Here is a 26,731-nt window from a genome sequence, read left to right on the forward strand (position 1 = left end):
CCCCCCAACTGTGGGGTAATCACAAAAGTAAAGGTCCTGTGTGCTTGATCATGGGCCATGCATGTATTCAAACAGCATTCAAGCAAAACGGAATTGCAATATTATCACTGAGATTTTTGTATCATGGAGTAATTTTTGATAAATGAAGGTATTTTGTTGGTGTCTCACAATATTTACATTCGTTCATTCAGCTAGTCAGTCAGGAACACACACAGAGTTTTTGCCATGTGTTCCACAAGGTTTAGCAGGGAACACTTACCCGGAAGAAAGGATTCAAGAGTCACGTGTATGCAGACACAATTTTGTAAGGAACAAAGGACTCAGGATTGAATTAAGTGAATGGCCAAAGTAGGAAGAAAAAAGAAATGGTAGGTGATAGGTAGGTAGGTAGGTAGGTAGGTAGGTAGGTAGGTAGGTAGATAGATAGATAGATAGATAGACAGACAGACAGATAATTGGTAGTCACCAAGAGACAGGCAGGCAGAGTAGATGGACACACAGAGAGATAGAGAGGGCATCTGTGAACTAACCATACTGACCCCAGAAGTTTGGGAGGAACAGGTTAGGGAGAGAATGGTTCTAACAGTGCCCCGTGCAGAGGCCAATGACCTACTGACTTGTCCAGCAGTCACTGCTGATCTGAAGGCCAAGGACAGAAGCCGTGTGGAACATGGTGCAGACAGCAGTCAAGGAAAAAAGGAAAATGTCACAGTGTCACTGGAGATAGGAGAAGGAAAATAATGGGAGGCAGAAGTGAGATCAGTAGAAAATATTTTTCAAAGTGGCTAAGATCTGTGTATGCACCACAGTGGAATGGACAAATGCATGCAATTTATCCTCATTTTGTTCTCAAAGTCTTGAGATTTTTATTACTTCAGGAGGATGCCCTGTTTTCTTTAATTTTGCTCATGTATTCAGGTTAATGCAATATGAGAAACATTTGTAGTTACTCATGGAATATTATATATTTTTCCTTGTTTTACTTTATTTAAACTAATAGTATACAAGTGATGCTCTGCATGACAAATAGATTTGCAATAACTATATATAGTCAGTAATGGTTTTGATTCTTATCACCAAATAGTTTTCACTGCAATGGCTCCTTTTATTCTAAATAATTTCATTTAGTGCTTAGAATATAAAGTTACTGTTACATCTTTGTAGCTTGCTTGTATGTCTCCTGCTGGCCTTTCAGGTCAGCTTTAATCTCTATGTAAATAAGAAGCACTGTGAATGGAGGGAATTCAAGAAAGTGATTGAAGATGAAAACTGTTATTTTTGAACATGTACTTCACAGAGCGAGAACAAAATGTGTTCAGCTGTTCATTTTATGAAGAGAGGAAAATATATTTAAAATTAGAGTAGTAACATTCAAAGTACATAATTCATGAAACCATAAGATAAATATAAATGCTTCGTATCAGTGGGTAGAGAAGAAGTCAATTTCAACAAAGTATTTGGTATCTAAATATCTCTACCTGGAACATATTTTTCTAGAATGAAAGACAATTGAAAGTCAAGAGACCTTTAACCATATTCAGCGAGAATCAAAAGTATGAAGCTTGAAATCAGATGATAAATGGGAAAAAACATTTCTCTTCTATGGAACATCAATATTAGCATCGTTTCTGTATTTTCTTCTAAGCCAGGATCGACCTTAATTCAAGATCTTATGAACTCTAGTACATGAGCATTTGTAAGCTTCATTAAGAAGTTAAAGACTCCCATGAATTAGACAAGAGCCATTTTTCCAGGAGTAGGGATGGGTTTGTACTGATCATCTTGTCCTGTGCTTTGCTCCTTTGGGTTCAGTGAGGTACTGAGTGGTTTGCTAGACGTGCTGGGCTGTGAAACAGAGCACAGCCAGCCTCCTCACCTCTGGGAATACTGAGTCTGTGACCTTGGCCTTGTGAACAGTGCTCACACAGCAGGTCACTGAGCTAATGAGGTTGCCTTGGTAGGAATGTCCTATAGAAGGGCTGGGTCTTGATAAGCCCTATGATGTAGTTTGCTCACATGAAGTAGTGAGCTTAGTCCAGTTTGAGTGGAGTGTCTCCTGCTGTCCTTTCAGGTCAGCTTTAATCTTTCACTCTGTCTTTTTTTAGGTTGATGATGTTCTTTTTTCTTTCCCTTGTCTTACACCATCACACCCTTGTTTAAAAAAAAATCTCATTTTAGAAATAAGCTGTCTAAGCACTAAATTTTTTGAGCTTTCTGAATATTAGGCTTTGTTTCTGCTGTATTTCTTTTTCTAGCAGTTATGAAAAGAACTGGCAATTATATCCAAAATAAATGAAGAGCTTGAGGTATAGTATCTGGTTAGCATGGGTGAAGTTGTGGGTTCCATCCCCAGCACAAAGAGAAGGAATGGGGAGGAGATAGAAATTTCTCATAGAAACTAGAAACTTCACCACACAAAGTAGCACTTTTTAAAATTTTATTTTATTTTATCGCTTCTCGGCCTTTTGGCTAAGATCAAGTGTATTTTATTTTTTTACAGAGGAAGCCCCCAATGGTGGTGGATGACCTTTTTGAAGACATGAAAGATGGTGTCAAGCTCCTGGCTCTTCTGGAAGTCCTGTCTGGGCAGAAACTGGTAAGGATTTTTTCAGATCATGTTTTTCAAATGGTTTACATTTGGAATTTGGGGACCTTAAAATTTGGAGTGTAAGGGGTGCTGCCCACATGAGAGAAAGTTCTTTTATTGTTGTTGTTGTTGTTTTGTTTTTGTTTTTATTTTTTTTTTTTTGAGACAGAATCTCACTAGATAGTCCAGGCTGGCCTTGAACTTGCAATGATCCTCCTGCCTCAGCCAGCCTCTTAAATGCTGGGATTACAGGTATGTGCCACCACGCTCAGCAGTTATTTTCTTCTACAGATGATAATACCCTAGAAACATTGCCTAGTGGATTGAAAACATCATGCCTGTAGAAGCAACCTTAGGAGTAACAGGAAAGAACTTTATCAGTAACCTGACATAGCTTACTGTTGCAACTATAATGATATCTCAGAAAACTAGTTGCAAATTAATGCAACTAGTAGATGAGTTAATCAATTAATGCAAATTAGCTTCACTTTAAGTGTTTGCTTCCAGTGTGGAAAGGATTACTAGTCCATATTTGTGCATTCACATAGTTGTTTGAAATTAATGTGACTTTTTTTATGTTCTTGTTGACACGCTGTGTCATCATTTGCGGTAAAAACAGCATCTTCAGAGTTTTTTCTATGCAATGGAACTAAAAGACTGAAAAACAACACTGACAATGAACTATAAGCTATGTTTTTGCAGTATATTATTAAATAATGAAGTATTTATACTTTCTTGCTTCTGTCTTTTAATTCTGGAGTAGAGTATGTAGTCTGTGAACATAAATTGTTCATAAATTAATGTTTAGTATAATTGGAAAAAATAGTTCAGGAAATAACCTTCAGAATGTGACATAACACACCAGACACAAAGGCTGAAATCGGCAGCACTTCTTATTTATCTCTTATAGCTTGAAAATCACTATTCTTGGATAATTGAGTTTTGAAAAGTGTTTGCCTTAATAGGACTTTCTAGATATTTGTGTGCAGGGAGCCCTCAAAGCAACTTTGGTAAAAGAGTTATTTGGGGGGGAAGTACGCATTGATCCAAAGTACAAATTGATCTTTGGAGCCCCAGGGCCCATCTCAGCTCACCTCTGACTTCAGCTGTGTCAGTGGCAGATATTCCCATGCACTTCATTGGGAATTCACTCCTAGTGCTGTTAGCATCTCTCTGGAAGCATCTCTTTTATCAATGGGACAAGTTGACACGGCAGCCCTAAAGTGTGTGGGAGACAATGGCTCCAAAATAACCTCAACCAATGGAGATAGGCATCCACAAATGAATGTTCAAGCCTTAGATTTTTAGGAGAGACAGCTCTGCAATATGTTTTACACATGTCTTACAGAGTTCCACAGAGTCCCCAAGAGGACTGAGGCCTGATTCTCCACAGCAGTACCTTCTAGTAGCACACATTTAATTGATATTTTTCTCCTTCCTGGTTTCCCTCTCCACAGGCCCTCACCCTTACTACCTCAGATCAGCTCTCCAATAAACAAATGCACCCAAGTCCTTGTCTTAAGTTCAGCTTTGGCAGGAACCAACAGAACAAATACGAACAGCCAGTTTGGAATATATAGGCCTATATATCAGTTAAATAAATGAATCAGTAGTAGGATACGAGAATCATTAGATTGAAATATTTGCCCCCTTGATTGCCTGATATAAGTAGCCATCTTCCAAATCCTCCTGAATTAAACCACTTGCTTGCAATTTGAAGGGGGAGTCTTCATATGGATATTTAAAAACTGTATCTGTCATTCTAAGTGTCAAATATAATTCTGCATTATAGTTGGCCAACAATCTATGCAGAAAAACCTGGGTAGACTGTAACTACCAAGCTAAATTATTCCAGAAAAAAATGTACACTTTGACCAAACAATGCTATCTTCATTCAGACATAGAATTATGAGCTCTTAAAGCTACAAACGATTTCAGAAAGAGCACTAGCATTCTCACTTAACAGGCAGAGAAACTGAGAAATACAAAGGCAATTTCTGATTTGACCTTTATTATTCATTTATGTTGATCTCTTTACCATTCTAAATTACATAAATGAATGAAACTCTTCTGAATTTATAAATATATTTTGGCAATGGTGATTTCAATTTTATACATGTGTTTATGGTGAGGACCACAGGGATGTGAGGAGCACGATGTAAAAGAATGAGCAACCAAAATGCAAACCTTTTAGGGTTTTTCAGTGGGACAATAAAAGCAAAAGCATTGCACTCAGGTGTGTTAACATAGCCAGGAATTCCATAATTATCCAAGGGCTAGAATACTATTTATAAAAAACCAATAGTTAATGTCACAACTCACAGTTCAGGCCTCTGCCTTTGAGCACAGTCACTCTGGAAATGTAGTCAAATGGCATTATGTCCCAAATCCTGCCTGCATGTTAGAGTGAAGGTGGAATTTCAATGTCCTAGACCCCTGTAGTAACCTGTTGTGACTCTCTTGCCTATGATTTTATTTATGCCCTTCCAGAATTTTTAAATTTTAAAATTATTGTTCTTAGATTTCTCTGTATCTACTAAATATTATTTGTAGAGCATTTACTTTCTGAATGGATCAGTGATTACATGTTTGTAAACACGCAGAAACATTGAAACTAAATTTAATTCTGTGCTTAGAATTTTTTTGAGAATGTGAGTAATTACCATTGAGAAAATAGAAACTATGTAGGCAATATGGACAGAGATTAAAGACTGTGGAGCAATTTATTTCCTATTTATTTTGGTAACCTGTGCAGTATGGTTTTAAAAGATTCTTTAACACCTTACATTCAAGGAACACCTAACAACCCACTAAGAGACAAACAATGGACAGTTAGTTAGGGAATCTTGAGCATCAAAAGCTCCTGTAGAATCACCGGGTGACTTCGTTACTCTCATTCACATACTGAGAGCAGATCTCAATTCCAAAGTGTGATTTGGTATTGCAAACTAACCACCCAGCTGATACTTCTGGAATCTTTTTTGTGGATAAAGAGCTATCTTATGTCCTTTGAGAAAGATATAGAAGAATGGAATATGGATGGTTCCCTCCAAAGAAAGTTGATAGGCTAGTGATGAAAATAATTGTACTAAGTTGTATAAAAATAAATGCAAAAATAAAACAGAAACACATGGATTTTACATTTTCTTTGTTTAGCTGAGATATATCTGAAAAGAAAAGCAGAGAGAAGGTATTTCCTCACTGGATATCAGGTCTTAGAATGATACTAAATCATTTCAAACAGTGTGCTATTGTTATAGGGATGGTCATACTGATAAATGCAGTGGAGTCTAGAGACAGATCAAGAGCATGAATGTAAATTTAGCAGGCCAAAGGTAGATTTCAGATCTGGGGTAGGGATGGGAAGAAGAAACTGTTCAATAAATGGAATGGGAAAATAAGTTTAATTTTAAAAAGATGAAATTGCATTCTTATTTCATACCCAATAACAAAATTATATACACATGAATTGAGGATATAACTGCAGAAACACTTTAACATTTTAATAGAATGTATAGGCATTTATCTTCTAGATACTGGGGTTAGGAACAAGCATTCATTAAGACAAAAAATACTGATTTTTAAAGATTGCTATCTTTAGTTAGGTTATAATCCAGAACATTTAAAATCAAAACCTGTGAAAGAAAAAATGACAAAGCAAGTAATAATCTTGCTGAAGACATTTACAGTTAATGCCATGTAAATACATAAAGTACATCTTCAAAACAATAAGTGTACAAACAACTCAAAGGAAAACTTGGATGAGAGCTGTGAAAACACATTTTACAAAAGAAACACGATGCCAAAGAGGAGAGGGAGGGATAGCCACATCATTGTGTACTGGGAAATGCAAGCGAAGCCCAGGATGAAAAGCAGTAGATATATTTTACACACATTTTTAAATAGCTGTCAAAACCAAGTGTGGGTGAGGATATGGGTCAACAGTATTATTTTCTCCATGCTGACAAAATAATGCAATGCCTGTTTGAAAAATTTGGCATTTCTGTGCAAGTTCAAAAGTTATATTCCCTTCACTGAGTTCAAAAGTTATATTCCCTTGACTGAGCAGTTATCTTGCTAAAGAGAAACTATACTTGTACGAAAGATGTGAAGTCTGAAATGTGAAATATGCATCAGTCTGCATAAGTCACAACAGCAATATCCAAGGAATAACCCATGTTGACATCAGGAGAGTTTATGTACTGCACATTATATAGCTATCAAAATAATTAAATACAGTGAAAGTGTACAGTACAGATGAAATTCAGCACTGCAATGTTCTGTAGAAAAGTATATTCCAACAATTATTACATTTTACTCTGTATGAAGTCAAAACTCAAATAAATATTTTTAAGCAGGCATGAAAATTAAATGAATCTATACAGAATGGAAAATGTTAGACTACATTTACTGCACTGGTTGCCATAGATACAGGAAAACAAGAAGACAGAATGGATACTGGTGGAGTAGAAGGATATCTGGCTTTCATACTGAATTGTTGATCCTGGCCTTGGCTTAGTTGGCAGATTCATGGGGTAATTGTACATTGTAAAAGATAATTCATTAAATAAACTAAATAAGTGAGCTGTGTGTGGACCAATAATGAGACTAGCATGTATAACAGAGTTTCCATTAAAGAACAAATAAAAAATTTTAAAATGTATCTTCTATTTGAATATTTACTTAAAAGTATATCCTAAAATTATTACCAACATAACACTCATTGGCAATTAAAAGGTACTTGCTTTTGGATTATAATGAGACGTTATTTCGAGTCTAGGGTCACAGAGATGAAATCAGTCTCCCAGCTACGCAACCTGAGGAAAGCTACCAAACTTCAGTTCCTCTGCTAGTTCCCAGAAATGTAAAAGAAGCTAATAATATCTACTTTCTAACTTATTTTGAGTTTCAGTTTGCCAATGTGGTACAGAGAAACTACATAATAAATTTTGATAACATAAGCACAGAAAAGTATTCACAGGCCAGAACACACTGTTGTGAATGACATTTTTATTCTTGTGATTCTGTTTTTAAACTTAGTGCATATGCTCCCTGTAGTTTTGTCATTCAAACCAAGAAATGTTGTTAATACTGTCAGTATTCCCAGTACGACTTGGGGAAAATGGTGACTGACTGGGAGTACTCAGCATATAAATATTTCCTGACATATACAATGAACAGAGAGACAGAGTTTGGTGATTTCTGCTCTTAGCTGTGTATAAGCCTACAGGTCAACTGCATTAACAGGTAAATTGAGAATGACCATCTGTTTTTCTTTTGCTGTTTTCTTTTTCAGTAAGTTTACACACACATTTTCAGAGTGCCATAAAAATACCAGTTCTTTATGTGGTGGTATAATTAAAAATATGGGAATGTTTAATTTTTAAAACATTTATTAGAGCAAAAGATACCTTGCCATTAATGACCCTCAAGATGCGTCCTCTCACTTCAAGAACATTTATCTTATCATTCTTGCTTTTTCTGAAGCAGTTCTGGAAGCTTTCTTTTGTATCTTTAGTTGAGCCATCATGGCTGCCCTGATGCCTCAACTGATTCAAAATGTTTAACTTTCATAATCATTTTGACTTTGAGGAAGTCAGAAATTGCACGGTGCCAGATATGGTGAATAAGGTTTTACTTCACCGAAATTGCATCATAAGGTTTTACTTCACCGAAATTGCTGCAAAGGGTTGATCAGTGAGGTTTATCATAAAATACAGTGTGATTTTAAAAATTTTAAAAATTGTTACAATAAAAATCACATTGTCAATAATTTCCTTCAAAATATTAAAAATAATCCTTTCTTTGCTTTAAATATACTTTTATCCCATCACTCATTTTATCCTATCAATATGTCTTTCACTGTAATTTTTTTTTAAATTTTAAACATTCACTGTATTTTTTTAAATCACACTTTGTATTTAACCTGTGGAAACTGAGTACAATGAGTTGCTTTGAGTATTCTTCAAGTGTAGTTTTAATCTCTTTGAATAGCTCTTTATAACTGTTTTTGAATGTTTGTATTTTTATGTTTTCCTGCTCTTTCCCTTTCCACAGCCTTGTGAACAGGGCCGCCGTCTGAAGCGAATTCACGCTGTGGCGAACATCGGCAGGGCGCTGAACTTCCTCGAAGGGAGAAAGGTAAGAGAGAAACAGAATAGAAACAGTTGAAGAAAGCAAGCACGAGAACACTGAAGTTCGAGTATCTGCTGTGGGGGTAAAGAACTCTGCATGCTGTTTATACAGATTAGATAAACAATATCTTTGTGAAATAATTGCAGATTTACAAAAAAAAAAAACCTTGCAATGAAGATTCCACTTACACACTTCAATCATCTCCTAATGTTGAGAATTTATACAACCATAATATCAATAGCAAAATTTAAAACTTAATAAATTAAAATTGGTAGTGACACTGTTAACTGAAGTGAGCATATTATTCTAACTCCAGTAGTTTCCCCCTATTGCTTGGTTTCTATCCCGGGATCCAACCCAGTATTGCATTGTACATGTAACTGTCTCTTAATTCTGTGGCAGACTCTCAGGGTTTTTCTTTTCATCTTTTGTGAATTTTGACCTTTTTGATACTGTGGTCCATTATTTTTGCAGAATATTTTGCCATGATTGGGTTGAAGTTATCCATTGTGATACTGTATCCTTTCCTGTGTATCATATCAGTGGATGCAGGATTCTGATATTACTGGTGATATCAGCCTTGATTACCCAGTAAGGCATTGTCTTAGTCTGTTTCCTGTGGCTTCAACAAAATACATGAGAATAAGTAATTTTTAAAGGATAGAAGTTTATTTGTACATTGGAAAATACAAAACCATGATGCAGGCTTCTGCTCAGCATCTCCTTATTTGTTTCTACTCTCTCTGACAAGAAGGAACTCGATTCTAATCTATAATACTTTCACTTATTGTTTTAGCCCTAGTACTGTGTACACATGCCATAGCTTCAGATGTAGTAATCCATGTGAGAGACAGATGTACTAACTGGGGAACAGTATTTGTGTACAGTTCTTTTTTTTCTTCAGCATTAATGTATCCAATCAACAGACTGTTTCCTGAATGTTCCATTCTTCCCTGTACCTTTTGGTGTATCTACCTCATTCATTTGTGCTAAGGTTAAGTCCATTCACTATTGTCTGAGTCCATCTTGCAGCCCCACAGAGGGTAGGGCTGGTTGACTTTAATCATTTATTTGGGGGCTATACCATTGTCATGTTTCTAAAAGTAAAAGTTAGTGTACTGCGTATTCCTCTCTTTTCTGCTCTCCCTTTTCATTCTCCTGCCTCTAACTCCATTTCTTTCCCCTGGGTAACAAGTTTCTCTAGTTTCTGACATCTTTTCTGTACTTCTTTTTGCAAATGAAATGCATTTTCATACATCTCCTGTCTTACACGAAGAGTAGCATTCTATAGTAGTATTTTCCTTTTCTTTAAATTAAGAAATTTATCTTGGAAATCATCCCAAGTCAGTTCACAAAGATTTCAATAATTCCCTTTTTCATTGTGAGAGTTGCATAGTATTGTACCACAGTTTGCTTACCCACTCTTATGAGTCAGAATTTGAGTTGTTTCTGGTATTTGTCAAACAGAAATCATGATTCAATTAATAACCATGTGCATAAGTGTTATTATATGGCTAGAGGTGTGCCTTCTAGGTAAATTCCCAGAAGTGTGATATGTGTGTTCAAAAAGCAACTGTGCATGCAATTTTGCTAGATATTGCCATATTTCCTTGCAAAAAGGGCTGCACAATCCTCTTAGATTTATCCTTTTCTAATTTGGGGGAATTTAGCACACTTCACTTGGCGAACACTAAAGCCAATTTTATAGAAGAATATCCACGTAACTTTTAGACAATGGAATGATTCCATGATTTCTTTCTCAGTCTGTATGCACTAAGTTGATCTGCTCCACACCTTGGACCTGAGTACACTTTATAAGACAAGAACTAAAAGAAGACCTAAATTCTGATCCTTAAATAATGTATATTTTGATAAGTTGATAATGCAATGAGTCACCATAAATTTTACATTAAGATAATATAGAAAAACAATCTTAGATGCTTATACAGTATTGGACAGTGTTTTCAGATCACTCTGATCTCCTTATTGCAGTGTTTCTCTTCTTATTATTCCCCTGGTATTGGGTTTTCAAAGAAATCAGAATGAAGTTTTGTTGAACAGAATATTAGAGGCTTTCAGGTCTCCCATTCCAGCTGTGTGGCCATAGTGCCTTCATCCATTCTGAGAAATATATTTGGCTAGAAAGTGAAACTAAATTTCCTCTCATTAATATTAGGGTGAATTATTCAGTGACAACCTACGAAATGCATTGTTTACAAAGACTTTTTTCAAAGAAGACTTGATTTCAGAAGGTTCATTTCCCCAGAACAACTCTAAGTTAATAATAAGTACAGAAACCACATTTTAAACCTTACATTTACTAAGGAAAAAAATAATACATTTTGATCTCTAACAAATATTTTTAAAAGTAAACCATCTACAAATTTCTGAACTTTATTATTAAAAATACACTTCGTGAAAACTCGGCTGAGACTTATTGAGCTAAAAGTTTAAGGGGAACTTCGTTATCTTTTTCTAATTTCTCTGGAGATTACAAAAAGTATGAAGTAGTTAATTGTTGATTGCATGCTATACAGATTGACCAAGTGAGTCTAACAATGTAAGTCCATTTTGCTTGAGCTTAGGAATAATTTTAATTTGGGGGGAAACATCAAAATGAGTACTTAGGGGCAATTACGGACAGGTGATCCTGAATGCTTTATAGTTTTTATTGCCCAAAATTAGGAATTAAATTCTAATAGCCCTTTTCTATTCTGTGTTGGCTTTCCTTGGTTCTTCTTTAAAGTATATTCCCAAAGTCATGCTCTAATTTTTCTACCTTTGTATTTCTTTTTAACAAATAATGCTGATTTGAAAGAATATTTACGCATTTCATCTTCTTCCTTTGTTTTTCATGTCAGTCCATGTACAGAGGATCACCGGTTAGTACAAATTTTAGAATTTTTAACTCCTGATTCTTATATGTAAAAGAGAAACACAAGTTCCATGGTATTTGGTAGCAAACTTCAAAGTAAGTGTACCTTCTTAAACCACTCACTGCAGTTCAAGTTCCAGTCAATCTCTACATGTAAAGAGTAACTGCTATTCTCATCTGGTCTTTTATGTTTGGTAATCCCTGCATGATGTTACACACTTTTGACAAAAGAAGTCCATCTTTTTGAAGTCCATCTTTGAGTTGTTTTTACTTTGTGCACCTAACAAATACCCTCAAAGTGTCCACTGGACCATGTGCTTGTTTGTTTTACTGGCTCACCCTACTGACTTCGTGTATTGCTACCTGGGCATGAATAGATCTTATCGATGTCTAGTAAAGACCTAGTCATTGTGCAATTAAATGCATTATAACAGTCTAGTAAATTACTAGTACAGCTTTTCTTTTTACACAGATCAAATTAGTCAACATTAACTCCACTGATATAGCTGATGGCCGGCCATCCATTGTTCTTGGCCTGATGTGGACCATTATTCTGTATTTCCAGGTATGGTACTGCAGTCTTTTTTAATTGATTTAACATCATGGATAGAGGGAGTGATAGACCTGTTATTATATCCCACTTGCCATATATTTGGTGTCATCTGCAACTTAACAGGAAGGAGACCCCCCCCATCCATATATAAGATTTTGCTAAGAGGAGAATTTCTTTTTCTGTGGAAAGGTGTCATATATGAAACCCTCCACCACAAAGAACTCCAGCAGAGATATTAAATCTGAAAAGTGGGCGTGTCCCATAGAGATGAAATGTAGTGGAGATGAGCTATAAGGAGCTAAAGGATATTTTTTCCTCTGGCAAAGAGCAACCTTAGGTACTATTAGACATGATGGGGAGATAATGTGCCCACATAGATTTTATAACCTGTAGATTTTATTTTATTAATGGCATTAATCTGTTTCCCATTGCTACAACAAAGTAAAAAGGTTGGGTAACTTACAAACAAAATATCTATGGAGAACACCAGTTTTACAGACTGAAAGTTCCAAGAGCGTGGAGCTAGCCTTGGCAAGGGTCCCCCTTGCGGCATCCTACCTTGGCAGAAGACATCGTGGTGGGTGTGTGTGCAAAAGGGAGAGGACACATGGTGGGACAGGAAGTAGAGAGACTAGGGAAGTGCTGGGCTTGCACTTTTATAATGGCCCTCTCATGAGAACTAATAAAAAAAGAAAAAATACACCAATTCTTTCTTCCCAGGGAGCTCCTCCCATGACTTCCCACTAGGTTTCATCTCTTAAAGCCCAGCATCTCCCAACATCGCTGTACAGAAACCCAAGCTTCCACCCTGTGAAATCTTGGGGCACAAACTTAAAATATTTCCAGACCACAGCATTAATTCATCAGTATTTGGACAGTTTATTATTATGTGTCAGATACAATTAGAGGTGCGGTAGGAAGTTAAAAAGGAGTAAGGCCAACCATTTCAGGGGTGTTAAGAATCTTAAGATAAATCATTTTTAGTTAGAAGAGTACGTGATTCTGATGCTTTTGCTGGCTGTTAACTCACACACAGATTGAAGAACTGACCAGCAACCTGCCACAGCTACAGTCTTTGTCTAGCAGTGCATCCTCGTTGGACAGCGTGGTCAGCTCAGAGACGACCAGTCCACCAAGTAAACGCAAGGTGGCCACCAAGATCCAAGGAAATGCCAAGAAGGCTCTGTTAAAGTGGGCTCAGTGTGTGGCAGGCAAGTAAGTACCAATAGTTCATTTAAATTTGAAAGCTTGTGATGATTTGAACTTTCAATTTATTTATTACTTGTTACACCTTGCAATGATTGCAGAACTTGAAGAAAAATTTGAACTAATCCTTTTGCTTTAGCTTTCCTTTCACTCATCTTGAATTAAAATATAAACATGAAATCACTAAGACTCACTCTAGGAAAATTCTTCATGTGATTATGCCTGATTAATTAAACTGATTAAACCTTCATTTTGATTGGTAACATGAGGGTTAATTACAATCAGATCATCATTTAGAGTTTCTGCTCCTATTAAATAATCTTTACACAAATAAATTATAAGTTTAAACTTGATTGTCTCTTCATAAGACTACCAAGTAATGCATATGTAAACTAAGGCCCACATTCTGAAAACAATTGTATTTATTTTTATTTCCTGAAAATTTCTGGCCATTTATTTTTAAAAGTTTTTCCTTTGGTTTTATCTTTCAAGGTAGGATCCATTGTCAACTCTAGATTTATGGGTTGGAGTTTAAATTTGCAAGTGTATACATTTTTGTTGTACAGGTGGTTAGAAAACTGCTGTACTCAAAAATTATCTTATCATAGCAATGGATTTCAGTGGAGTTTTCAGTTGATTTTACCAATATATTGCTATCTGATGCACTCAGAGGCAAGTATCCTCTCATAGAAGATGTGCTTTTAACTTTCCTAGATAACATGTAAAACTAACTCACTTTCTGTCTTGTTTTGCATGCCAAAATGTAATCTGAATATGATTATCTACTTTGAGAAAATAGTGGTAAACAACTACTTATAAAACATCAAGGCACTAAACATAGGGAGTTCTATTTTTAAAGTGTTTGAAGAGAAAAATAAGGAGATAAAAAGCTAAACACATAGAGGATGTAATTAGTGTTCCTAATTTCTGTAGTTTTGCTTAGCCTTTAAAATGTATTAGTCGTCTTCTATTTTGGGGTATATATTTATGAGTCAGCATATAGTAAAAAAATGTTTCTGAGAGCAAAGCTTTGGGGGTCTTTAGAATCTGTGGCAGAAATTAAACTTAAAAATCCATCCCACATTGCTGGTGTACTACTTGATTGCAGTATTTTGGACATTATTATCTCCGTTGCAGTTTAACTGGCCAGGGAGAAGAAATGGCTGGGTAGAACATTGGTGAGTGCATGCTGATATGTGTCCTGATGCCATTCCAATTAAACATTGTAATATTGTCAATGGGATATTCTGTTGCCCACTGCTTCATACAGTTTTAAATTAACCTATAATAAATTGATTTTAAGTAGTAATTTAGTAGCTTGAGATAAATGCGAATTTGATGCTGTTGGAGTGGTCTTGCATTTATTTGCACATGCTCTGCTGGGTTTATATGATATACACAGGGATCTGGTGAGAGCTCAAAGTCCTTCTGGCATCATGTATATTTGTAAAATCAGAGAAAGTTGCTTTTCCCTACTGGTATAAATGTCCAGCATCATCAACCTGACGAATCTCTACCCATCAATACATCAGTAATACCAGTTTCTTTGTTAGTTGCACAAACTGTAGAGGTTTGGGGAGGTGACATTTCCTTCCATGAGAATTCCACGAAAATGCATAGTGTCATCATGCTACCAAACTGTTGGTGCCTTTTTGTACAAGCTGCCTGCAAAGCTATTCCATGTTGTAATTTTCAAGAAGCTTTTATCTAACATGGAGTGAAGGCTTTAGATCTATATCCATTTAAGTACTAGAACGACATTGCTCCTAAAACTGTAACCTCCTGTGGGACTGTGGTCTGGCTCATCACCTTCACAAGCCTGAAGATGGTGGGAAGGGATAAAACATCCAGCAGACACTGGAGTGATGGTCATAAAGTCTTCACGATCTTCATAGAAATCTCACAACTATTTTAAAAGTAAATTTAGAAAACTGTTTTAGTAACACAGTACACTTCAGCCTTCTGCATTTTGTAACCAATTTCATGCAGTAAGAGCACAGATTCTCAGAAATAAAAGCATTTGGTCACAGTGTTTGCACACACATTGTCCACTGTGAAAGAACAACAGTTATATTTTAGGGCAGGAATTACTAAAATCACCAAATAACAAATATATTTCCAGATTCCTTCTAAATAACTTGAGTTAAACAGAAGCAAATAGAAGTCAGAAATGCCTGTCAAATAGACCCACCTGAGCTACACCTCTTTTCAAAGTGGTATATCTGAGTTTTCTTTGGGTTTGTATGAAACAAAACATTCTTAAATGAGAAATTTGAACTGAAAGTTTTCAGAAATATCCCCTATTGATTTAATGCAGTAAGAAACTGTATGTATCTTTATATTTGCATATGCATATGTCTTTCAGCAAATATAGAGGAAAGAAAATGATTTGAAACTTTTTTTAATTTTTTCAAGCTAACAACTATTTGGGAAACATTTTATACATTTCTCCAAAAATATGTGAAACAATAAACAAGCTCAAGAAAATACCTAGTCTCATGGTATTAATTAGCTGCTCACTAATTTATTTGTTATGCCTAGTCTGTTTTGTTAAAAGCTAATTTGATCTGGTTTAGAGAGAAAGAACCATTTTTAAAAGAGGAACTGTGAACAAAGGAAAAATAAAGGTAGAAAAAATAAGATTAAGAGGCTGCGTACAAAAGAATGGAAAACAAAGACATACCAAGGACAGGCTGTTCAACCCGCATGAATATCAGATGTCTGCTGGACACATTTGCAGCTGTGCTACCAGAGACAAAAACCCACAGGAACAAAGAGAAAATTCAAGATTACTTTAGATTACCAGAACCTTATAAAATTGTCTTTAGAGCATTTATTAAGCCAGTGATTAAGTCCCCTTGTACTACATCAGGCATGCAATATTTTATACAAACTGAATGTACATTGCTAAACTTGTTTTAGACTGAAACTTAAGATCACTGAGGTACATTTAAGGACACTTACTACCTTATTAGGGAATATACCAGTTAGACTAATTTTCATGGAAGTTTTGAGACTATAAAAACTAATTCAGTAATGGTTTTGATTTGTATAGAAATTACTATAAAGTTACCCAGACTAAATTTTAAAAGAAACTTCCTTTCAAAAATAAGTGTAAAAGTATTATTTAAATCAACCATCTCAGTTATTGAAAAATCTCACACAGAAAACTTTAAGTGTATATCTAGAACTTCTTCATCTTATTAAAAATTTTACTTTCCTTAATTTTCTTCAAAAACCAGTAAGCCAATATAGAACATTATTGGTAAAAAACATTGGGTTTTTCATAAGACCGTGAAGAAAGCCTTCCCTCTATTAAGAATATGACATTATTTCTTGTGTTTGTCCCACTAGGCAGACGGGAATAGAGGTGAAAGATTTTGGACGAAGCTGGCGGAGCGGGGTTGCCTTTCACTCAGTTATCCATGCCATTCAGCCCTCGCTGGTCGACTTGGAGAGGGTGAAAGGCAGATCCAACAGAGAAAACCTGGAGGACGCTTTCGCTATCGCGGAAACACAACTGGGCATCCCAAGACTGCTGGATCCTGAAGGTATGCTGAATAATTGGTGAGAGAACAAACAAACACACCCCGTCATATGTTTGTATGGATGAAATACAGAAATTGCATGACCTTGAGGTCTCCATTTAAGGGGACAGAAAGCTGAAGAAAAGTGAGGAGAAATAATATCTTTCTGTACCAATTTCCTCCTGCAGAAATGCTTGCCCATGTACTTGAGAACAAAATGGGATGGCCATTCTGCAGCATTAGCGCATCAGTTGGGTGATCTAGATTCACATGCTTAATTGGGAATAAAAGCTTTAGAAACGTGTGATGGGGCGAGGGGTGTGACAGGGCAAAATGATTACTGTGCTCCTCCAAGGAATCTGGGAGAAATGGAAGATTATTAGTGACCTCAAATCATACCTTTAAAATGTTGGCAAGCATTCCAGTGTGTTGGGTTCTACCATGCAAACAAGCCAAATGATTCGCTAACATTTTTTATTCTGATTGTTTGGTACATTTTTGGAAAGCCTGTGAATTTCAAGACCTAGAAATGGAGTTACTTCTTTCAAGCCTTCAAAAGACAATTCTGATGCCTTTTGTAAATTAATTTATTACATTGAAATAAAAGTACCAAGGGAATTATTCAATTGTCATAATTTATTATTTTAGTTGGCAATTACAGAAGTCTCTATTAATAAATGTATCAGTGTAAATGTACAGTGAAAACCAATATTTGTTCAAACATGGGATTTCATAATGAGCTTTTCTAGCTTGAAAACAAGATACTCTTACGTTTCTGCAGGAAAGTTACAGAAATCCAGGTGGGCTTCCTCTGGGAGGGAGGCCTCGTGCAGCTGCCTTGCCCTGGGAGGGTCCTTCTTTGCCCTCCCCACATTCGCTGGCATAGTCAAGGCCTCTCCAGATTGTTTCTGTACAAGAAGGTGGAGGGAGAAATTGCCCAGAAATCTCAACCTTCAGCATTAGAGGCTGTAGGAGAGTCGAAACTTTTCCTAGAGTAGGATAAAAGGTGAGCACAAAAACTCCTTGTAGGGGGCTGGGGATATAGCTCACTGGCACAGCACCTGCCTAGCAAGTGCGAGGTGGTGAGTTTGATTCCTGGTAGAAAAAAAAAAAGCCCCTGTAGGGCTGTGGATACAGCTCAGTGGCACACCACCTGCCTGGGAAGCGTAAGGCCCTGAGTTCAATTCTCAGTACCAAAAAAGAAACGTTCTTGTACACCCATTGTACTACACAATCTTTAATGGTCAGAAACTGAGTTTGTGTCAAAATAAAAATTTCCTTTCAAAAGTTATTTAGCCAACCTGAATGTATAAATATTTAGGGGTACAGGTTAAATAGTGCAATAACTACTATAAAATTATTTTATGCTTTATGTGCATATTTATTGAATAGTACATAATATGTTAGGTCATGTATTCTGTGTTGTTTTTCCGTCCACTTTCACATTTCATGAAACAATCTTATTTATTCTTCACATGGTTCTTCAGCATCAATCACTGATCATTTCATTTTTCTTCTTTTTTTGTTTCTTTTTTGGGACAAGGTCTTGCTATGTAGGTAGTTCAGGCTGGCCGTGAATTCCCTATGCAGCCTACGCTGGCTTTGAACTCACAACAATCCTCCTGCCTCAGCCTCTTGAGTACCAGGGTTACAGACAGGCATGTGCCATCAGGCCCAGCTTGGTCATCTTATTTCTAAAATCACATTTAAGTCATCTAAACAATTCCAAAAATACTATTTTAGTTTCAAGTCAAATGAATTGCAGCGCTTTTTAAATACTACATTAATATCTCAATCAGAAGGATTATTTATTAAAATATTAGGATAGTTTTATATTTTGATTAGGGTATTTGGGGTTTGTTTTAAATGCTTTTGGCTACACACGTGCTCTGCAAAATGTTATAATTTTCATCGCCTTTAAATGGACATTTTAAAGACTTATTTATAATACTTGACATTGTCTAACTACTAAATCTATAAAAATTTCTTTTCCTGACTTATGCTACTGATTTTATTAGGTATGTACCTATAGCTTCAAAACCACAATGACAGATTTTTTTCAGGCAGTGTCTCCCTCAAAAAGTACTTGATTGTTTCAGAATACAATAATTCAGAAAGAGTGCCCCATAATGATGAGACTAAGAAATCAGATATTCTTCTAAAGCAATGTGTGTGAGGCATGTGGGTTAGCTATATCTGGCCATAAAGAATAGTATGCAAGCTGTATCTCATTCAGCATCATAATGTGAGCATTTTGTACAACCCCCTCACCCCAATTCTAAATTTGTCATACTATTTGTCTCTAATTAACTACACCAAATATCTAAGCAACTATACAAATCTCAATTTTCTGATAAATTAGCATTGACATTACTTAAAAGGAACATGTACTACTTTCACAAAAATTCCTTGTTAAAATGTATCATCTTCCTGCATTTAAAAAACTTCATCCATACTAAATTCTTCCTTCTCCCCTAAACAATCTTAAAAGTACCTGTATTTTTTCCTCTGTCCCGAGGACAGTGTTTTACAATACCTAGATTCAAAACTTGTATTATTTAAACTCAATTAATGCTAATTAGTTTGTTTTATTTTGTCTTTTCCAGATGTTGATGTAGATAAACCGGACGAGAAGTCCATTATGACCTACGTGGCTCAGTTTCTGAAGCATTATCCTGACATCCACAGTGCAGGCCCTGAGGGGCAAGAGAACGATGTAGGTATTTGTTTTCTTTAACCACTGGTGATGCACTCAATGGTAGTGGTTCAGCTTTCTATGGGTACTGTTTTCAAAAAAAATAAATGAGAATGCATTTTAACTGAGAAAGGGCTAGATACCACCACATGGGGAGGTGATTAGTGGAAGGCGTGATTAGTGTCAGAGATAATTACTGAAAAATGAGAAATGTATGATGCTGAGAAAATATAATTGAGATAAGGCGGCAGTGGTGGAAAATCAATTTTAGCACAGTGAGGACTGAAGTGATTTTATGTCCATCACATTATTTGACCTTGAGCTCTTGTTCTATTTGATTGGACAAAATCTAATTTTGACTTAAGGCTTTCATATGAGTGATATATGTTCACTGTTATAAGTGAAAAAATATGAGAAAAAGAAGAAAAATTATCTGTACTTTCCCTCTTAGAGAAAACCTATCCCAGGGGGAAATTTTATATGGTAGTGTTAATTCCATATATATATATATATATATATATATATATATATATATATATATATACACACACACACATAATATTTTAACAAAATAGTACCATAGTGTCCACATAATTTTATAAACTTTTTCCATTAAAAGCATAAAGAACTAAATGGGTCATCACATGTATGTTCAATAGTTTATTTATCCAAACAATTGTTGGAAATTTCTGATATTTTTGTTATTATAAATAATATTTTTGAACAATAAAACCAGATAAAATTATTTATTAGACATGGAATTCCTAAGCCAAAAGACATGTATACTTTTCTTTTTTTTTTTTTGGACATGCGTAATTTTCACCCATCTTTTCAAATTTCCCTGTAGGAAACTTGTTGCATTTTGTAATTCACCCAGGACACCAGAATGCCTGGTTTCCCTGCAGCAACAATCTATATAAGTATTATTTTAACGTTTTTGAAATCATGTTGAGATTTTTTATTATACAAAGGTAGATTCACTACTGGAGTTAAAATTAATTATAAAGCAAAATGACAACAGAGAAAATAATAAATAGAATTTTCAAGAATTTTTATAATTGTTTGTTCCTCTTTCTAAGATCTCAGGTGGGTTTTGCAATAGTTTGATATTACAATGGAGAACACTAAGAAAAACAACTTTTAAAATATATTTTCTAGCCAGGCATGCTGGCTCATGCCTGTAATCCCAGAACTTGGGAGGCTGAGGCAGGATAATTGCCATGAGTTCAAGGCCAGTCTGAACTACATTTCAAAACATATATGTATATATATATACACTAAATACTTAGAAATATGCCTAAAGCAGGCAAAGTTCAGTGAAGCATAACCTAAAGTTTTCCAATACGAAAAGGTATTTTACTAATATTTATAAATCAGTCACTTTATGAAAGAATTAAGCAAATCCAAGATAACTGGTCTTTCCTAGGTCTCTTGGATGAAATTATTATGACATTTGAGAGAACTTTCCTAGTTTCTTAAAAAAAGTATAGTTTTAGGAATCACTTTTTGTTTCTTGGTAGGATTCTGGCCCAAACACTGACCACCATAGTACTTTTCCTATAGTTAGTAGAGCAAATATTCCTAAGAAGCAATTCAAAAGGCTGAAGTGAAGACCATGTGCACATCGAGCACAGACTGACACAGTGGTTTGGATCTGCTGGCGCTCTCTGTGTTTTGACAACACAAATGAACATGAATGTCGCTGTGTGAATGAGAAACCATAAGACAACACTTGAGACTTACCCTGTGCAGCATAAAGTCAAGATTTAGTCTGATTTTCATACTAAAGCCCTTAAATTATCCAAATAGATTTATACCTTGTTTCGCTTTTGATATTTTTCACTCTTCTAATTTCTCTCATGACAGATAAGTAAACTGTGACCAGAAATGTGTAAGAAATAAAAGATATTCGAGATAGTGCCCGTGAGCAGGAGTTTAATGACAAAAACCCTTAGGCATGTGAACCACATATACTCCTGAGAGAAGCTTGTTAAACTTCACCAAAGGATTTAGAGTAATACTTAAGAGGTTGACTTAATTATCTAGAAAACAAAGTTTGATCTTTAAAAAACATTTCCTCCACCCTTTCCCTAAAAACCAGATGTATATGACTTCTTCCATATTGCTGCAAAATATTATTATAAGATTTACCCTTTTGTGATATTTATAATGTAGGACATAAATACCTAAAGCTGAATGTTTTTAATGATTTAAAAAATAATTTTCTTGTTATGTGGGGCTAACTTTTGTTTATACAGTTAGTAATCCCCGCCTGTGTTTAGTGAACTTTTAGGGCTTCACAGCTCACATATGTTAAGGTGTTTGCTGCTGTCCACCCAAAATATTCAGTATTTGTCTACCCAGGTCATGGTAAGTCTCTTAATCCATTTTTTAAAATCATAACATCAACGTATCAGCCAGCCTTCCATTTACTGGGGGATTTGATGTCTATATTCCTTTCTTCATGATTCCGTTTGAGTATTTTATGGATGCCATTTTAGTGTGATGCTCTTGCTGGCAATAGACACTTCCATGCCTTCTTCAACCAATAAAACTGAGAAAGGAAAATTTTCCCTTAAGATATTCCTTGAATTGAAAATTATCGAGTTTCCCCAAACCCAATGTTGCTATGATATATCACAGTAGTACAGTAACGAAAAAGGTATTCCTTGGGTAATTAGTACTTAGTCTTAAATAAATAAAATGGATCTACTTGCTTCTCTTTCTTTCCTAGTAAGCTTTCAGGTTTTTTTCACCCATCCATTCTTCCATTATAACAAATAATCCTCACTGTTCTCAAAAGCACAGCCCAGTTGCCACTGCGATAGGGACTCCGAGATATGCACACAGCTGGAATATTTTCAGAGAAAAAATATGAGTCTACGTACTTCTTTACACAGTTCTCCTAAAATGTTTAATGTTATTCCAAAACACATTTATAAACTACCTGTGTTTGGCCACACAGGTGTATTTCAAATTAAAATAAAAATATATTTGCCAAATAATTGCATTGACTTAATGGAAGTTACAAAAACATCTTAAAATATTTATACCATTAAAATTATTGCTGTTTATAGACAGTTGCCTTCCCACTGATTTTCTTGTTCTCTATGTAATTTTTGATCTGATTTCTATTATGTTTGTATATATTATCTTTTCATATTGTTAGGAAATACTTCAAGTTTTCCCATCTTTTGCAAATTCTATCCAAAATTTTAAGGTAAGATCTAAGTAATTTTGAATTAGTGCCCTATTTTATATATCCTATATTCTAGCCATTCCTTTGCATGTATTTGTCCTTATGGATATATTTCTTTTAATATTTCAGTCATGTTAGTCCTTTCATTTCTAACAGAACAAATAACGTATCTGTGTGCTCTTAAATGTTAGTGACAATCTAAGCCCCTCCCATGGACTTGCCCACTAATCTTTACTTATAAGACAGTGTTGATTAATTTTTAAGCACTTAACAGCACTAATAAAAAGAATGCACTCACTGTGTTTGATTTCTTGAAATGTGACATGAAAAACAATGTTAAAAGTTTATTTCATACCTTAAAATATGAAGCAGAAAAGGGTAAGTACACTATTCAATTGGTTTGTCAGTGTGAGTTTTTTCATAATTCAGCTGAGAATTGGATCACATGGTTTAAATGAAGTTCATAACGTAGAATAGGTGCTCAAAAATACTTGTGAAATGAATGGTTTTAAATTCTTGCTCATTCCAAATTATTGAGTCTTTATGCTATATTTTGATCTTCTTTTATACTACATTTAAGTTTGGGATTAAGTATCTATCTGTACTGTAGACTTTACATGAACACTAGTGTAGAAAACTGGAAGTAACAATTTCATGTCAGATACTAAATTAACTTAATTTCATACTCCACAAGAAGCACAAATATATTTGGCACAAAAATATCAATGTATTTTTCTGTGTGTGCTTGAAAGAGAGAGAAAGAGAGAGAGAGAGAGAATGCTATTTGGAGCTTAGAGTGGCCTTTAGGCAAATAGATCACATGTTATTTGAGTACATGTGAAAGTGAACAATTAAAAATATTCACTAAACTGATGAATTCTGAGACTATCTATTGTTTTGAACTTCATTTTCCTCTTAGAAAAGAATGTTGTATGTATAAATAGTCATATCTCTTACTTTTGCAATTTGCTTGACATTTTTCCACCAGCAGAAAAAATAATTTACTAAATGGACCCTAATAAAGTTATTTCAAGAACATAATCCTCAGATGACTTTGTGAAGTAATTTCAATTAGTAACAAACAGCTGCTCTTAGGAACAGTCCCAAGTGCATTTCAGATGCAGAAGTTGATGAGAAGCTTGTCCTAGAAGGCTGGCAGTGACGTTCACTGCTCACTGTGATATGGGTCACATGGCATGAATGTCACACTGACCTCTCAGACCTTGGAGAGAGAGCAAGAGCAGCTTTTCCTCTGAGCTCATAAGAATGCATTATTTGGGCATGAAAATCAATTGACAACAAAACTGCCCTAATTACACTCACCTGATCATTCATGCCCACTGCAAGAAGAGCTGAAGCTTTGCAGGATCCAACTCCATTTTTTTCTCTTAGTAACTATTGCACCAATTACCCATGATTCCACAGTTGTATGCTGAGTGACACTAAACATAAAACTATAAATGAGGTGTATGTGGGGAAAAGAGACAATTATGGAGGCAAATACAACTCCATGCAGGGTGGGAGGGTGTATTCAGTAGACCAACTGTCTCCGGTGCACCTGGGAATGTTAGAGATAGAAACCCGGGTTTTACTCAAGATTTCTTGAACCAAAAAGTCTACATGTATGCTCAGCCATTGGATTATCACAGTCCTTCCAGATAGTTCTAGCATACACTAACATTTGTGGACTACTTGTGCAGAAGATGAACCCTGCATTAGACTTTTCTAGAGGAACAGAATCAATAAAAATATATGAATGGCTATAGTCATGGATCACACAAGCAATGTGTGCTAGTTTCTGTCCTCCCTGTAACACGGACAAACCCCAGCTGTCATCAAAACCACAGGGTGTGTCATGATCCCACAGATGATGATGAAATTGGAGGGAGGGAGGGAGAGAGAAAGGGAGAGAGACTAGACCACAGAGCCGATGTACATCCCAATCAAAATTTGAAAGTTCTACCTACCCATATAAACAGCATTCTTTCACTCGGACACTTTACCTGTCCCTGAGCAGAGTCATTTTACCTGTGTCACAGGACTGTGAGCAGCAGAAGAGATGCTGTACTTGAAAGCTCCTTGCAAATTTCACAAACCTCATGTCAAATATGTTTACGATTGTGTTGTAATTCTTTCAAGATATGAAATCTTGATGAAAAATTGAGTTTACAAAGTCCATACTAGAATAGCTCCTATTCATGCAAACAAGTATATAAATGAATCCTGGGTGTATTTGTTCAACAGGTGACTTGGTGAATCTCTCGTAGGAACCATGTTGCAAGGATCTAGGAATGATATTGAGCCAGATAAATGTGTTTTCCATCTACTTGAAGTTTATTTTGTAATACTGAATATCATTTTTAAATAACAATGTAGGCAATTTCTCCAACATTATTAAGACAGCACCTCCTTGGAGTCTGTCAGAATTAATCCCATCCAGAATAGTCCTTCGGCTTACCAATAACCTTGGGTTGGAAGCATCCACAGACATATGGTTACGCTCCAGCTGCTGAAATTTCAGTGTTTTTGGACTCAAAACCTACTCTTCTGAGCACATTTTCTTTATTAAGTTAGTGCTCCAAATTAAGGGAACACTAAGTTCTCTTAGTGCTGAGGGAAACAATGGAGGTAGATAATTTCAGTATTAACAAGATAAATATTTTTCTAGAATTAATTTTTCCTCTGATATTCCAAAAGGGGTGGGAGAAAGGAGAAAACAAATTTTTTTCAGAACATTGGAAAGTCTGTTCAACAACTGAGAAAATACACAGTTCCTAGTAAAAGTGTAATGTTTGCTGCTTTCCAGAGAGAAGACAGACTGATTCTGAAGGAAATGAAAGTCTGGATAGAACAATTTGAAAGAGATTTGACCAGGGCACAGGTGACAGAATCAAATCTTCAGGATAAATATCAGGTAAAGCGTGGAAAAGAGATTTCAATTTTTCAAAACATTTTCATGGGTACGATTTTCGTATATCACTTAGTCTGTTTAATCTTTCAAATTACATGGATGAAAAAGTCTTTAAAGAAATAATATACACTATTTTAAATTGGCACATGATTTTATAATTTCATTTCTCTCTGCATGGGCAGCTTTGAATTGTATTGTGTCCACAATGCCTATGGAGGGAGCTCTGAGATGTCATTATTCTTGGGGACTCAGTCTTACAGGTGACCCAGAACAAAGGCCCGGAGTCACTGTTTTTATGTAATTTATGGTTTTATAGATGTTACCTAACACAAAAATGCACCAGATCAATAAATAACTGATGAGTCCAATGACAATCTCTACAAAGTGAACTGAATTTAATAAAGGATCACTCTGTGATTATTTCAAGTGGGACCATTAAAGGAACCAGTTTCCACTGAGATCGTCCCGGCTCCACAGCATTACATTCAGGTGGCACTCGGAGCTGTTGTTATCCACAACATTGGTACACTGTCATTGACTGGACTTCTGATTCCAGTTTTTACTTCCATGACGCAAAGCCTTATAATAGATTTTTCCCATGAAAACATTGTTATCTTCCTCCTACGTAAAACACTACATTTTAGCGACAAAACTATAGTATATTTTGTATTAGATTCCATAGTGTGTTCAAATCTATATTATATTTCACTCACTTTTGGCTACAAAAAAATGTAGAGTGGTATAGAAGATTCAACATGGCAGGCAGTAAAAGATTTAATCTTAGTATTAATGTGTGCTTTTATATAATAATGTAAATATGCCTGAATTTATTTATTTATTTATTTATTTTTCTTTTGTTTTTCTTCCCATACTGGGAATCAAACTCATAACCTTGAGCTTGCCAGGCAGGCACTGTGCCACTGAGCTAAATCCCCAGCCCCAATATACCTAAATTTAAATGACTGATATCTCCATTATATTTTTGAACACAGTAAAGCAATAAGTATATGCTTATGATCAGTGCAGTATTTTTCTTTGAAGTT

The 26,731-nt window shown here is 35.4% G+C and overlaps 1 protein-coding gene across 3 annotated transcripts in view; it reads left to right on the forward strand.

Annotated features, from left to right (window-relative positions):
- The window catches only part of Syne1 (spectrin repeat containing, nuclear envelope 1), a gene marked incomplete in the record, with an annotated part of 442,886 nt that overhangs the window by 97,700 nt on the left and 318,455 nt on the right, over positions 1-26,731 (forward strand). For all 3 annotated transcript variants that reach the window (XM_013517312.1, XM_013517313.1, XM_013517314.1), the window contains 9 exon segments: positions 2,501-2,596; positions 8,645-8,728; positions 11,584-11,604; positions 12,070-12,162; positions 13,187-13,365; positions 16,711-16,907; positions 19,490-19,599; positions 22,748-22,798; positions 25,584-25,691. In XM_013517312.1, the coding sequence (XP_013372766.1) occupies positions 2,501-2,596; positions 8,645-8,728; positions 11,584-11,604; positions 12,070-12,162; positions 13,187-13,365; positions 16,711-16,907; positions 19,490-19,599; positions 22,748-22,798; positions 25,584-25,691 (939 nt within the window).

The sequence above is a fragment of the Chinchilla lanigera genome, unplaced genomic scaffold (genome assembly GCF_000276665.1).
Source record: "Chinchilla lanigera isolate Chin_1 unplaced genomic scaffold, ChiLan1.0 scaffold00038, whole genome shotgun sequence".
Taxonomy (NCBI): domain Eukaryota; kingdom Metazoa; phylum Chordata; class Mammalia; order Rodentia; family Chinchillidae; genus Chinchilla; species Chinchilla lanigera.